The 15,528-nt window shown below is 34.9% G+C and overlaps 1 protein-coding gene across 1 annotated transcript in view; it reads right to left on the reverse strand.

Annotated features, from left to right (window-relative positions):
• The window catches only part of TBC1D22A (TBC1 domain family member 22A), a 145,761-nt gene that overhangs the window by 59,420 nt on the left and 70,813 nt on the right, over positions 1–15,528 (reverse strand). The window contains exon 11 of the mRNA XM_005519202.3: positions 9,229–9,356. Coding sequence (XP_005519259.2) covers positions 9,229–9,356 — 128 coding nt within the window. The remainder of the gene's footprint in view (positions 1–9,228; positions 9,357–15,528) is intronic.

Here is a 15,528-nt window from a genome sequence, read left to right on the forward strand (position 1 = left end):
GCTCAAATGTGGTCCAGCAGAAAATCAGGACCCACTTCGTCTGCTTCCACTGAAAATTTGGGAACCCTGTCTCTTGACAAGAAACTACAAAATAAATAGGAAAAGCCAACAAACTAGACTTGGATGATCAGCCAAAGATATATGCACACACCATTATAATTCTACAAATACCATCTGGCTTTCTTCTATTTTAGGAGAAAACCTGTGAGCTATACTCATTTATAAAATACTCTCATATATGAATGACAGTATTCTAAATTCACACTGAAAAGCTGAATTATTGTTTAAGAAATTTGTTTTTTCTCCCTTGTGCACATAATCCTTAGGCATGTTAAAGACTGTACATAAAATTATACAAATATATGGTTAAATAATATATAAATATTATAAATAATATATATATAAATATATAAATATATAAATATAATATATAAATATAATATATAAATATATAAATAAATAATATATGGTTAAAGCAGTGTGGTTATTTTTTTGACTAATACTCTTAACTTCTTTTCTTTGAGTTTTCTATTATTTCAGATTGCATTTAACACAAGACAAACAATAAGAGGTCAGTGACTTCAGTAGTGCTGTACAACTGAAATATAATTGCCTGCCACAATAAATTCCTAATGAGCACAACTGTTGCCAGTGGAAGGTTGCCCTGGCAACAAAATTATTCCAGAATGTAACTATCCATTTGGTAGAAGGCAATGACACTCAGTTGTCTGACAAAGATTTGAAAACTATAAAAACTTTTCAATTGCTCAAGTTCAACAGAAGCTTGATGTACCAGGACTCTCTTGACACAAGAAAATACTGATTTGCTGAATACAAAGGGATTGAGAAACTTCCAAATGAATGCAGAGTTAGAACAAGGATATTATGTTAGAACAGGTACATGTTTGGATTGCCAGTCCTGCAATAATAAGTTCTTCTCTCATTTGTTCATGTCTTCCTGAGGTTTCCAAATAACTAAATATTATTTAAACCATACTTTTACATTTATTTTTAAAGATAACAATGTGAAAAGGTTCTCATGTATTATAGTGGAAGTTGGCAAGATCAAGGCTGGGCTCAGTAGACAGTAGGACAGTGAATTCCAGCTCTGAGTTAGAGAGCTAAAAAAATTACCAAGAGAAAACAAGAGGTGGCAGAATCAAGAGTAGAGGCATGACCTGAGTACAATCCTCCTGAAGACATTGATGCTTTTTAACCCAGGAGCTGTTTTCTCTTACAGTCTATAGCAGGTAGTGACAAGAAGAGTCACTACCAAGACACACAATATTTTTACCTTTCTTTCCTAAGAAAATTAAACTTTCATGTTTGCATTTTACATCTGGCAGGAAAGGTTATGTCCCACTATGTCTGTCTCCCCTGCTCCAGAGCATCTAACTTATTGGCCAGTTTCAAATTAACAAATGCCTAGAAATCTGAAAGACACGATCCTACCCACATGTTAGTAATTGGACATTAAATATTCATATATCCAGACACTTCTTACAAGGTACCTAAGCCAGATTCTAAAGTTATAAGACTATTAAATGAGAAAGTGTTCATCAATTAAAAGGACAAAAATAACAGAATCTGTATTGTTCACTAAAATACTAACTGATCTTGAAAAATATTAGTTTGGTAGCGATGCAAAATTATTCAGAGTATCTTTTACTTGTAAAAAATAAAGTTGGATTCAAAAAGTTGCAGAAAGCTGTTGTGCCACTGAATAATAAAATGACAAATGAAATTCGGTCTGGATATGTACACCAGAGGTAAAAACATTGGAAGACATAAACATCTGATGTCATCCATGACACGAACCACTAAGTCACGCTGGACTAACTATGAACAATTACCTGAAGTACTCCCCTTTGACAGGTGAAATGGCAAGAAAAAGTATAAATACAGAAATAAAAAAAAGGAAACAACTTAAGTCTCATTTATGAATCTGTGGTGGTCTCAACTGTTAAAGTTTTCATTTACTACACAACAGAAACAAGCACAAAAATCATATGAAATGGCTCTTTTAAGTACAGACATTTTCAGCCTGTAAAGAGTGATTGTATAAAGACATAGAAAACAGTTTTGAGACAGTTGATGGGGAAAAACTGAATAAAGAATGATTTGACACAATTTCTCATCATCAAAGAAATAAGTGGAAGTGAATTCAAAAAAATCTTTTGTTAAATCAAAGAAGGAAAATGTCTTTTCACTCCGTAAAGAAATTACAAAAAATCACTGCCACAGAATATTTTAAGCAGTATTTTTTAAAGCAATCAGATAAATATTTAATAATACTTAATAGGCATTAAAAAAAAATCAGCATAAGAGATAAATATATGATGAAGCTTGATAATAGAAGAAGATGGGAGGGTATATACCTTCCCTAGTGTTTTGCTCTCATCTACATGTGTCTTTGTTTACTTAACCTAACTTGGTTCAAGGATTTTTGCAGTCCAAAAAGACCAGACTAGAGAGGTCTCACACTCTAAATACCTGGCCAAGAAAAATTAAATTTGATTTTAGTACTCTTATTTTGAGTCTCTTGTCTCAGGTGGCTTAAGACTTTGACTGAGACCAGAGTAGCAATAGTATCTTTATTTTACAGATTCTATAGAGTCTGTTCAGAAATGTACTCCAGTTTCAACTTTAATAGATTTTTTTTTTCTTTTTAATAAGCACTAAACTGTACTGGAAAACACTTAAATCACTCTCATATTCAGGGAACAAAATTCGCTGATTGGGTCTATGTGAAAAATGGAAACATAGGAAAAAGCTATATTTTTGAACACTTCCTAAATTCCAAAGATGTATGGCCAGACAAAATCATTATTATGTGTAATCTTTTTCCTGTTCTTTATCTCTCTTTTTTTGTAGGGTTTTTTTGTTCTTGCTGTTGGTTTTTTGTTTGTTTTTTTTTTTATAGGAGGTGAGTGGGATGAAGGAGGAGCAAGAGATGGTGTATTTATGTAACCAAAATTCTATTTTAATAATTCCCTAGACTTAGACATCTATTTTCCATTTGGAGAAAGAGAAAACTTGTGCTTCTGCAGGTTTTTGTGAGTTTTATAGGATTTCTAGATTCTCAGCACTTCTGGAAAATGGTACCAATATTATTTCTTAAAACATTGATGCCTACTTTTAAACAAAATCCCCTTAATCAAAACCTACCAGTGAGCTACATAAATGATATCAACAAATAAATGGGAAACAAATATGTCTGTTACCATATTGGTCAATAAAGCATGAGGTCCAATATGAGACACATGAAAATAAAAATGAACACTAAGTCAAAGAAATGAAAAATACACTTCAGCCTTCCTTGAAGAAGGGAAGATATAAATGGTGGTAAATACATTTAAATTTTCCAGGAAAAAATACATTTATTTTGGGCAAAGAAAGCATGGGTGTCCTTGATAAAGAAAAGAAAAAAAAAAATTTCAAGAAGGAAAAAAATCTATTTTGATGAAGACGGCAAAAAAGGACAAGCAATCATTCTGATCTAACACTAGGGCTGAAATCACAGCTCCTCTCTCATCCTCCCTCCCTTGCACTGGTTGTGGTATTCATCAGCCTTCTCTCCTCCCTAATGTGAAGAAAACTAAGAAATACTGCCAAGGAGCTGAGGGGAACAGAAACTAGAAGAAAAAGCTATTTCAGCAGTGAGACAGCAAATAAACTCACCAGTACTGTCAAATTCTATCAGTGTTATTATTTGGCTTTTTCTGCTTCTTTTGTTAATCTTTGTAACTGTTTAGCATTTTGCATGGTAGGATTTTATAAATTCTTTCATTTGTGCCAATTTTACACAGTATGCTTTAAGGTACCTTGGTAACAGTAAAGTTTTGCTCACATAAGAACAGGGCAATGCTGCAAAGTAGGACAGCAGGGCATGTAAACAGTACCTGCCTCACCTCCCTGGTTTGTATTTCTAATGAATCTGAGTGCATTATTCATGCCAACTGCATCAGCTAATTACTGGTGAGCTGGCAATACAGCAGTCAGCTAAACGGTACGAAACAAAAATGTATCCTGGCAGGTGAAAATATTAGGCTGTACGGTTCAACTCTAAACATTCATGCAGTATATGACAGCATGTATTTAGAACTGAAAACTTACATAGCTGCTAGTTTATTTTTCTTTTCTGTTTTCTTTTTTTTGAGCAAGTTTTTAGCTATGAAACCAGTGTTGGTGTCTCTTCTGCGAATTATGTACTACTACTATGGTGAGTTACACAGAGAAATCACTGCACAAAAGACAGCACAAAAAGGTAATTTATGTGAGAACATCAAATCAGAAGGTAAACACTTTAATGAAAATGAAATGAAAATGAAAACACATCCACTCTATTCTACATGAAAATAAATAAAATTAAGTATTTTTATGTCTATGAAAATTCCTATCCTATTTTAAACACCAATCAGTATAAAACCCTGTTATCTTGCATCCGGATAATTTGATGGCATTGTTAGAGACTTCCTTCCAGCTGCAAACTGCCTACAAATCAAATGTAGTTTTGAATCCTGTATTTAAGCAGTTAAAAAATACTGATACTCAAAACTAAACACTGTCCTGCTCTAAGTACTGGTATACAAGCACTGACATTCAAGTCCTGTATTGCCATTTCTAGTCAAGGATGAAGAATTGGGAACGGCTGCCACCACTGTAATGGCATTGCTTCCTATCCCCCAACACAGGAGTACACAGCTGCATAGGAGGGCCTGGAGGGCATCACACATTTTAAGAATTTAAATAAATAAAAATAGAAACTTCAATGGAAACTGCCATAAAATGTCTTAGTCTGAAGAAAGGGCACTTTCTGAGATTTGATGGTAAGCATATAAAATACTTATCTAGAGCAAGACAGCACAGACACTGAGCATTGAGGCATCTCCACCTTTTCCAGTACAGTATATTGAATCTTGAGTTAAAGCAAGAAGGCCACAAAAGTTAGTTTCAAATAGCAAAGCAATTTTTAAAATAATGCCAAAGCATCCTTCTGTCAAGAACCAAATATAAAACTAACTTGCATTTTGTAAGTCCATAGAAATATGTCAAACACTTATATATACTGAATTCAGCCATCGTGCTAATTCATTTTACCAAGTCTTTGTGCCAAAAAAGATGACAACATATAAGATAAAAAGGCAAAATATAAGATAAAATTCATGTCTTATGTTACACTATTTTGGTTTGTGGACATAAACATTCATATTAATCAGTTTCAGTTCTATGGATTTAAATTTTAAATGTCTTGGTTATAACAAGCAATTTCCATTTTGACATAATTTACAAGGTACTTACTGCATCTAAAAAAAATAAAAACTAAAATAAAATTTAAAAAAATGAAAAAAAAAAGGCCTGAAACAAGTGAAGAAGTGGGATAATTCACGCATTAAAATGCAATTCAGGTTAAAGAACAAATCAATCTAAATACAGCTAAAAATGCTTTCTCAACATATCTTTTGTAAGCAAAATGCATAATGTCTTTACTTTTTCTTCTTTACACAGTTCTTCAGAAGACAATTATATATTTTATTTGATTTCATAGATACAGTTACAGAATGACAGAATATTAACTGAAGTGAGAAATTGGGAGCCTTTCCAAATTTCTTTTCCCCTCAACTCTAACTAGCTCAAGTACAGGTATTTTGGATATGTTCAATGATTTACTCCACAGACCCTAACAACTGACTGATGAATCCTAAATTAAACTAGACAGAGAATATGACTCTAGCCAAAGTACTCTTACTACCACATATTCCACTATAGAGGTGGACATCATTAAAGTGTCCAATTCTATTGTCACGAAAGTCACTGGAAGAACAGTAACAAATACTGAGAAAGAATGCAGTTCCAACACCTCCAGCCAACAGCAGTTATCTCTCACACTAGGAAATACACAACAGCAGACTGTTTAAGTGTGCTGTTATTCCCCTGAAAACCCTCTGTTGTAGTTCATGAGAAACTGGGGCCTGCTGTGAGAGTCACCAATCTAGAATTCAGGCTGGAAACAGCACAGTATTTATTTTTTCACTGAAACAGAGGAAAACAGGCAGCTTGGCAAAACAAGGCATGGTTGCAGCTTTAATAGGGAGAGTGGAAGACAAAAGAGAGAAATATTTTATTTTCTATGAAAACAGCAGCAGCATCAGATCCTCTCTTTCAAAAGGTGTCGCTGGTCTCTTGTCAATGGATTTCTGCAGGAAACAGAGCCAGAATGCACTCCTGGTGCATGAAGGGATCTGACAGTTCTGCCGGCTTTTCTATTCCTTCCACATGAAGGAATCTGACTGTCCCACCCATCCAGAACCCTCCTCTGACACTGCTCCTATGCCATTCCCACATCATGACACACACTGGGACTAGAGAAGACTGTAAACAGGGCCTTCAAAATGCCCAATCCTTTTCCAAGAGCAACAAGGTAGGTAGAGTCTGAGCAAAAGCCCAACATCAACAGTGTAGGGATGAATGCCTGTAGTCCCTGCTGATGTTACATAACATGATTAGTTCACCTTTCTGAACTTAAAGTGCAGGTAAAGCTATTTCAGTTTAGAGTAGCTTAAGAATATCAGAGGATAAAAATCAGTACAGGCATATCCTAAGTACCCAGTGAAATAGCAGACAATAAAACTGTGTAAATCTAAGCAGAATTCCTATGTGTCCTTTATTAACTGCTTTAGGACACATGAGGTAGCAAAAGCAACCCTTGACAGGATCATCAGCTTTTGAATTCAGGGAGAAAAGCAGTTAAACATCTATCCAGCCCTTACAATTAGAAGGATTGTTCCTCCCCTCTGGAAAGCTAATTATATTTTTTGCCTTTACTCATTTTACATCTCTCTTTCAAATCCAACATCACAGGTTCATCCATAGTTAAACCCTCTGAAAAACTTCTTTAACAATGTATCTCTAAATGGGAGATATACTTTGGCCTATAGCAGTTAAAAATATGAAACAGACAAAAGAAACAACTGAACAAATTCTGTCTCTGAAGTGTTTTCCATTCAGAAAGCAGCACTGCTCATACAGTTGTAAACAACTAAGTTAGAAATTGCAAGCAACAGAATAACTTAATGACAAGTTGAGTAAAAATCTGTAACTTTAGCAAAAACTTTGCATGAACTTTACTGGCTCTTGCAGGTTCACTGCATTTATTTTCCATATTATCAGGGTGAAAAAAATCCATATTATAGGTTGATAACCAGTGTAATATAAGCACAACTGAAATCTGATTAGCAACTTCAGGAATTATTTTCAGTCATTTCAGAAAAAGGTGTCTACATTAGGATATCCTTATTGGTTTTAAATACACTAGACATAAATACATAAATACACAAGACATGCATACAGAACAGTCTACTAAATAATGAAACCTAGGAAACTGCACAGATCTGGGGCACCTGCTGAGTGAAAACATAATTATTCCTTAAACTTGTTTAATATAAAATAATAGTCCCATACTCTGTGTATAAGAATTCCATTTAGCTATTTAGATATACCTTGAAGAAGCCTTGACTTAAAAGATACCCTCAGAAATCTCATGCAAAGACTTAAGTATAAGGTTTTTAAATACTACTTTAAATACATCAGAAGTTTTTAAAAATTATAATTAAATAATCAGAAGCACTTATTTCAGATAAAGGTCCCATTGAAGCGCAACTTGAGAGGTGAAATGAGGACTAGCAATGAGAAACGGCTCCTTTCAGCATGGCAATAGTTTGAGAAATTAACCCCAGACTTCACTTTCAAAGGAAGATTCTTAACATTATCACAGAATCATAGCTCAGAGATGAGCTCAAGTTAAAATTCTGTCAAAAACATCTATTTTTGGAGCACATATGGATGGTCAGCTGGATTAAGGAGGCTCTCTTACATGATTTTATCATATAGATAAGGTTAATGATCAGGTACCAAGTGCAGTGCTAGAAGTAGCATAGCAAAAAACCTTCAGGAGCTAAAAATACTGCAGCAACAGCAACAAAACTTACTCAAAAGGAGATAAATTAGTTACAGTAAAACATTTAAATAGCTCAATCTTTCAAATTATCAGAAAGGTCTTATCAAGAATAAATATTTTACACTGGAATAAATTGCCAGGTAATAACAGATACCACAATGAGTAACAGATATGATAATGAAACAAAGGAGGCAAAAGAACCTCAGATGGAAACAATAGCCATGTTCAATTCAGATATTTATTGAAGATAAACTCTGCAAGGATACCTCCTCCTAGAACAGCTTAACAGTAGAACCGACAGATTCCTCATTTCTTAACGTGTTCTTATCAGATTCGGATACCATCAGACTTCACTGAAACAACTTACTGGACTCATTAAATAAAAAGCAAGCAGTTCTTCACCCTCTGTTACAGGTCTGGATAGATGATCTAAGTAGACATTCTGGTATTAAAGTGTATGAAACTAGCAGAGCATTTCTACATAATGATTAAATATAAAGACAACAATATTTAAAGATATTACATCTCTTTACAAGGCATAAATTATGAGTTAATCTCATATTTACTGGCTAATATTGTTGAAAATTCTTATGGAATTTAAAATATTACTTTTCCCTCCGCCCTCTACTTCAACAATGAAATTGGTAGATAAGGACATATAGTTTAAACATATAGTCAAAAATTGTAACCAGAAACTACTGGAACATGAAGTAATAGAACTAAGAATGAGTAAACTGCTTTTCTCAAATACCAATTCTTTCTCTTGACAGTAAGAAAAGAAATTATTGAGGAAAAATAATTATCGCAACAAGAGGTCAGCAACATAAAGAGTTTTGTCTGGACAAACAGTAAGACAGAAGACATGACAAAGGATGAAGGCTGAGAACTGAAGACTGGAAGCTAATATTGGATTGAGTAGTTAAGCAGATGGACAATAAGAAACCTGAAACCCAGAATCAATGCAGGACATTGATTAGGCATAATCCAATGTTTCGCTTCTCTGAAGAGAAAGAAGGGAATATTGACATTAACTTTGAGTGAGTGTTCATTTTAATACTATAAACTATCATGACATCAAGTGCTTGCCTTTGAAGGACAAGACTGAAGACATTAAATGTTTCTAAGTAGTGGTGATCATTGAAAGTTTTTTCTCTTATTATGGTGATTCTCAAATGACACTAAAGCAATAGGTTCAAGAAAAACCACTCACAAAGATACTGGCATGTCCAACACACATTACCAGAGTTATGGAGATTTAAAAAAGTACTTACTTGGTATGTGTCCCATAACCTGATGGTACACCGTAAAGGGACTTCTCTCATCAGCAAGTTATTCATCCAACGGAAAGCAAATTGCAAGTATTTCACCTCATGCTGATCCAAGTGCCTATGAACTTGTTCTGAAGACAGAATAAACAGGTATTTTACTGCAACTTTTCTGAAATCTTGAAGTATCAAGTGCAGTGTCTAAAACAATAAAACACTCCTCCAATCTCAAGCAAATAACTTGTGGTGCTGCATGCAAATTCTCACAACCAAATGAGAACACCCAGAATATAAATTAGTTAAACATTACACTGGACTGATTTTTCTGCCAGTAGATGGATTAAATAATTGGTCTGAATAGCACTATCTTAATAAAACATTAAGATCAGAGTTTTACAATATACCACAAAAATATACAAAGTTATAATGTCAAATTATTAGGTACATATATCCTCATTAATTTCTTAGGCTACAAATATTTGGGGCAATGCCACAGGAAACATGGTTTCCAAATAATATAATGGCCACCAAAAATAAAATCAAATAAATTTTTTGGCAATCAAAAAAGAAAATTATTACATTAAGAAGGTAAAGAAATATAAGGAAAGGACATGTAAAGGTTGCATTCGAGACATGAAAAAGTGAGATTAATGTGTAGGAAATACAGTGAGAAAACTTAACTAATTTGCAGCTTAAATAATTTCTTAGTATTTCAAATAAATCCAAATAAAACAAATACAAATCAATGGTTTCTAAACCAGTACTCTCACACACTGTGTTTATTGTAGAACATATACTATTTGAATAATATATGTGATAATCACTTGCATGGGTTATTGCTAGAGCTAATAGAACTAATCTACTACATGTTTTGTCTATATTGAGAGAATTTTCTGCAAAAAGGATCACAGACATTCTGTTAACAGGCTTTAGTTAACAGGCTCAAATATGACATTAGCACGGGGTAAATGACAAATACTGCAGAAATGCTAATGTCTTATTTTGGAGAAATTTTGTCATGAAGTTTTTTTAAAGCCTAAATAAGACATTCCTATTGTCTTTCTCTATACAAATACATTCTTTGGAGATTTTTGCTGCCCAGGTCATCCCTTCATCCAAATTCACAGAGGTATATTATCAGATCAAACAGTGAGTAAATGCCCATCTTCTAAATTTTACAAATCTAAGAAATATCTAAAAAGGCACTAAACCACTAAATTAATTAAAATAATAATCCCCAGAGTAGCACTATTACAGGAAATATTACTTAGAGATTAAAGTAACAGAATTAATACTAAATTATAATAAAGACTGAAGCTTTTAAATTTTTTCCCCTCAAGATGTATTTTTTGGCTATATGGAAGTGTCAGCCAATATAAAACAGTTGTTTAGATATGGAAGCTGGGAGTAGAAATCTTTCAGATTTCGAAAACAATCAAAATGAGTTGTTTTTTTTTAAAAAAATAAGACACCACAACACATTACTCCAAAGGTCTCCTTATCACATCTTGTCTCCAATGATAACTGAAAACAAATATCAATGAAAATGTATTAAGTACTGGTATTTCTTCATAGCACTTGTCACCCTCCATTTATCTGTGGCTAAAGCAGTCTTCAGCAGACCTGGTATCTATGCTCCTACAGTCATACCCTTCCACAATACAAATATAAACACAAATACAGACAAATTCTTAAATTGTGAGGCCCAGAACTACACACCATGCTCAAGGTGATGCTGCACCAACACTGAGTGGGATGATCAACTCTTTTGACCAGCTGGCAATGTTGTATTTGATGCACCACGGGATGGGATTTGCCCTCCTGGCCAGGACAAACCAGATCTCTTTCTTCAGGGCTGTTGTCCCACCCTTCCTCTCCCAATCTATACCTGTGCTCAGAATTACTTCATCATGGGCACAGAACTTGTAACTAGTTCTTTTTAAATTTTCAAATCTTAAATAAATCATTGATGACTGCCCAATGCTCCAATCTAACAGGATGCCTCTCCAAGGCATCTTGTTCCTCAAGAGTCAACAGTGCCCCCCAGTATATTATCATCTGCAAACTTGGTGATGGTGCATTCAACCCCTGCATCCAGATGACTGATAATATTGAATAGAGCTGGCCTTAGACTTGGACATTTAAGGACATCACTGGTGAATGCTCACCTGCCAAATGTAGCCTCACTTTGAGCCCTGTCCACTGTCACTTCTCCACCCACTGCACCATTATTAGATCACTTATTTACACCAAAGGATGAATTACTATTGTGTGTGTGCCTTTGCTTTAGAAAAAATTAGCTGCAACTTAAATAGGCTGAAGTGAGATACTGGGTTGTATTTATTATTTGAATATCACATTTGGATACCTACATTACAGACTACTATGATTTGATAATCTAGCACATCAAGCAGGATGCAAAAAAAAAGCAATTTTATTTCTAAGCAAAGTTACTAACTCACAAAATTTTTGTTCTTCACACAGCAGAAACAATTTTCATTTGGTTGTTTGTAGCCATTAAAAGTAAGTAATGAAGAACAATAAATTGTGCCAGTTGTGATATTTCAACTATGGTAGTTAATGGGCACAATGAATTTCTTGAAAGTTGCTTTCTAGTCTAAACAAGTTGAAAAATGGATTACTAAACTCTGTGCTTTATACCTAATTGATGCAAGACTGGAATAGAAGATGCACTGAGTAAAGAAGCTAATTATTCCTACTTTGTAAGTAATTGTAAGCAGAAGTTAATTTGCTGATAAAGGTAATTTGGACTGGCATAATCTAAATCTAAATTTTCCATTTCAATGAAAATAAGTATGTATGTGCAATGAACAAGAAGATATATAATTACTGTCAGCTTTAAGACTTCAAGTATTTTATAAAAACTACTTCTACTGCAGTTTCTGAAAGCAATATTATTTTATCATTTAAAAAAAATAATTCTTTAATCAAAATTCAAAACAAATGAAAATTACATTTACTAAGTTTCCCAACACTTTCAATAAATCTACACAAAGTTTGCATGTAGGAAGTCTTCTGATTAAAGAATAAAATACATTACAGAGATGCATTCCAAAGTAGCATACTGTCAAAAACAGGTAACCTGTAGACAAAAAACATTTATAACTTTTCATATTTTTACTAAATACACTTATTGGTACGTTATTTTGAATGATCATATTTAGCCACCTTTAACAGATTCTTCTCATACCAGATGGGCCTATACACATAAAATATTTATTCTTCATGTTCAATGTCAGCATCTCATGCTATTTCACTGAATTCAAAATTAAAATCTGCATGATTACAGAATCATGAACCAAACAGAAGGACAGAAACAACTGGAGGATGGTGTTAGAACGAGTCCCTAGGCAAGCTTACACATAAGCAAAGAAAAAACGCAAAATAATGTAACATTATGCCTGAATTGCCAAACTACTGTAGCATAGCATGGTGTCACCACAGCCATTTGTACAGTTCAACATTTCAGAACATTAGCCCTTAGGTGCTCACCTTTACTAAAAGATTCCTATCAATCAATCTTAGCAATAGCTTCTGACATTTTACCTAGTTGTGAAATTTTGAATATTACTTAAAGTTTATTTTTCAGTCATATTTCATACCCTGAACACTTTGTTTTTAACTCTATTTTATCAATATTTTATACACATTTCATTGTAAATATAAAAAGCACTAAGTGTTAAAAAGCACCTGAAAAGCTAACAATCTCTCAGAGGCTTTTTAGTTCAACAAAAGAAAAGTATTTCTCATGAAAAGCCACACCATTTTTCTTAAAAAGTGCAAGAGTAACTGCTCTGATACAAAAGCAAAAGGAAAGTAAAATAATGAGCCAATCTTTGCCACAGGAGCTTATTGACATTGCCCTTTGCATGCACAATGATTTTTTTTGTATTGATCCTTAACGTACAAAAACATGCTATAGAAACATGTTAGCACTCCTCTTTTCCACAGAATCATATAATCATTTAGGCTGGAAAATACCTGTAAGATCTTGATACTAAACCATTAACCTAGCACTGCAAGGCTCACCAATAAGCCATGTTCCTAATGGCCACATCTACACATCTTTTAAATACCTCCAGGGATGGTGACTCCACCACTTCCCTGGGAAGCCTTTTCCAGTCCTTGATAATCCTTCTGGTGAAGAAATGTTTTCTGATTTCCAATCTAAACCTCTCCTGCCACAGCTTCCTCTTGTCATTTTCTCCTGTCCTGTCACTTGTTATTTAAGAGAACTGACCAACCCCCACCTGGCCTCTGTTGTAATGCAGTTAGGAAAAATGGTATGACCCAAAAAATGTACCCCCCGAAAATGCAGAATTCCAAATTCCTTTCCCTTATCTTGTTCTCCCCAATTCTCCTTATCGGTTGTGTAAATTCCCTCCACCCCTTTCTCCCTGCCTTCAAAAAGGAGTGCCCATCAATACCTCTTCCTCTTTCCCTCCTGCTACCTCACTTGTAGGATCCCAAGAAATAAAGCTGTAAGTGCCATCTCAGCAAAGGGAAAGAGCTCATTTTTAGGTTCTTCTTTGATAAACTAATCTATCTCCCCTGTCTCCCCGGCTGCTGCGGGGCGGACAGTGGTGGCAGAGAGGCAGGGGACGTTAGAAATCATAGCAGGCCTCGTTTCAGGCAGTTGTAGACAACAATAAGGTCTCCCCTGTCCCCCTTTTCCAGGCTAAACACTCCCAGCTCCCTCAGCCACTCCAGAGCCTCCCTCAGCTCCACTGCCCTTCTCTGGACATGTTTCAGCACTTCAGTGTCTTTCTTGTTATGAGGGGCCCAAAACTGAACATGGGATTTCAGGTGTGGCCTCACCAGTGTTGAGAACAGGAACTATCACTGCCCTGGTCCTGTTGGCCACGCTGTTTCTGATATGAGCCAGGATTACACTGGCCTTCTTTGCCACTGGGCACATGCTGACTGATGTTCATCCAGCTGTTGACCAGCACCCCCAGGCCCTTTTCTGCAAGGCAGCTTTCCAGCCAATCTGCTCCACCCATAGTGCTGCAGGGAGTTGTTGTGAATGAAGAGCAGGACCTGGCATTTGGCCTTGTTGAACCTCACACAACTGGCCTTGCCCATTGATCCAGCCTGTCCAGATCCCTCTCCAGAGTCTTCCTACCCTCCAGCAAACCAACACTACCACCTGACTTGGTGCAAACTGACTGAAGGTGCACTCCATCCCAAAATGTTACAGTTCTCACATATGGAACCTTGCTGTCCAAAAGAAAGGACCTTGTCACCAGCCAGTGACTGCTTCCATTTTTAGTACTCTATTTGTTGAAAGCTAATTTTTAATCTAATTTTCTCTCCTGAATAATTTCTACACTGCTCAAAACCAGGATGTTTATAAGATAAAAAAGGTAAGAGTTTGGAGTAAAATCTCAATACCAGATGTTGCCAGATGCAGAAAAGGGCTTATGTGAAATTCTGAACAGAAGTAATTCTGTCAAGACTATAGCTTAGCAATGAGTTATTTGTAGTTATGTATATTAACTTTTATTAATATACATTAATTACAGAAGAAGTTCCTGATGACTGAAGAAGACATTCTAAAGATCATAAATGTGCACCTCAGGACAAGATCTCATCATGATTCATAGCTCTACTTCAAGTAATAGAGATCAAAAGTCAAATATTTACATGCTGATTATATCTTGTTCCAGACTTAGTTTAATTTTGTAACTGGTTAAAATTGTCCACTGTAAAAAATTACAACACAAGCATTAAAAAAATACACTGAAAAGTCCTAAAAATGAAAATATGACTTGCAGAAACACTGAAGTATTACCAGTTACATTTTCCTCATGATCTACAGTTTAAAGATAATGGTCTATTTAAATTTAGCTCACTAAATATATAGCTTGTAGCTAGGACTGAGAAGTATCTTCATCTTAACAAAAGATATGGTCTATATGCTAATTCTGAAAAGCCCAAGACACCCAAGCAAAAGAAGAAAATAGTAGAGGAGGGAAGGAGAGAAGGGAAGGCCTGGTTGCCTCACGGAATCAAATGAAAGTAACAATTCTGTGATATGTAACACCAAATGGAGAAAAATATTAAGAAAAACATTTAGTAGTAATCAAGAAAGATCTACCCTTCTAGCTAAAAGTTAAGAAAAACACCACGTTTCCAGGTGAACCTCAACAACAGGGAAAACGTATGTTTGGTGAGACACTTCTAGGTACCATCACTGGACTTCACTAGCCTGTTCTTAAATCATAACTGTGTGCAGTCATAAAAGGGCTTATGCCTGACAGTTTTTAGATTCCCCACATATAA

Source organism: Pseudopodoces humilis, chromosome 5 (genome assembly GCF_049639895.1).
Source record: "Pseudopodoces humilis isolate 2021_Gansu_Grassland_sample_001 chromosome 5, ASM4963989v1, whole genome shotgun sequence".
NCBI lineage: Eukaryota > Metazoa > Chordata > Aves > Passeriformes > Paridae > Pseudopodoces > Pseudopodoces humilis.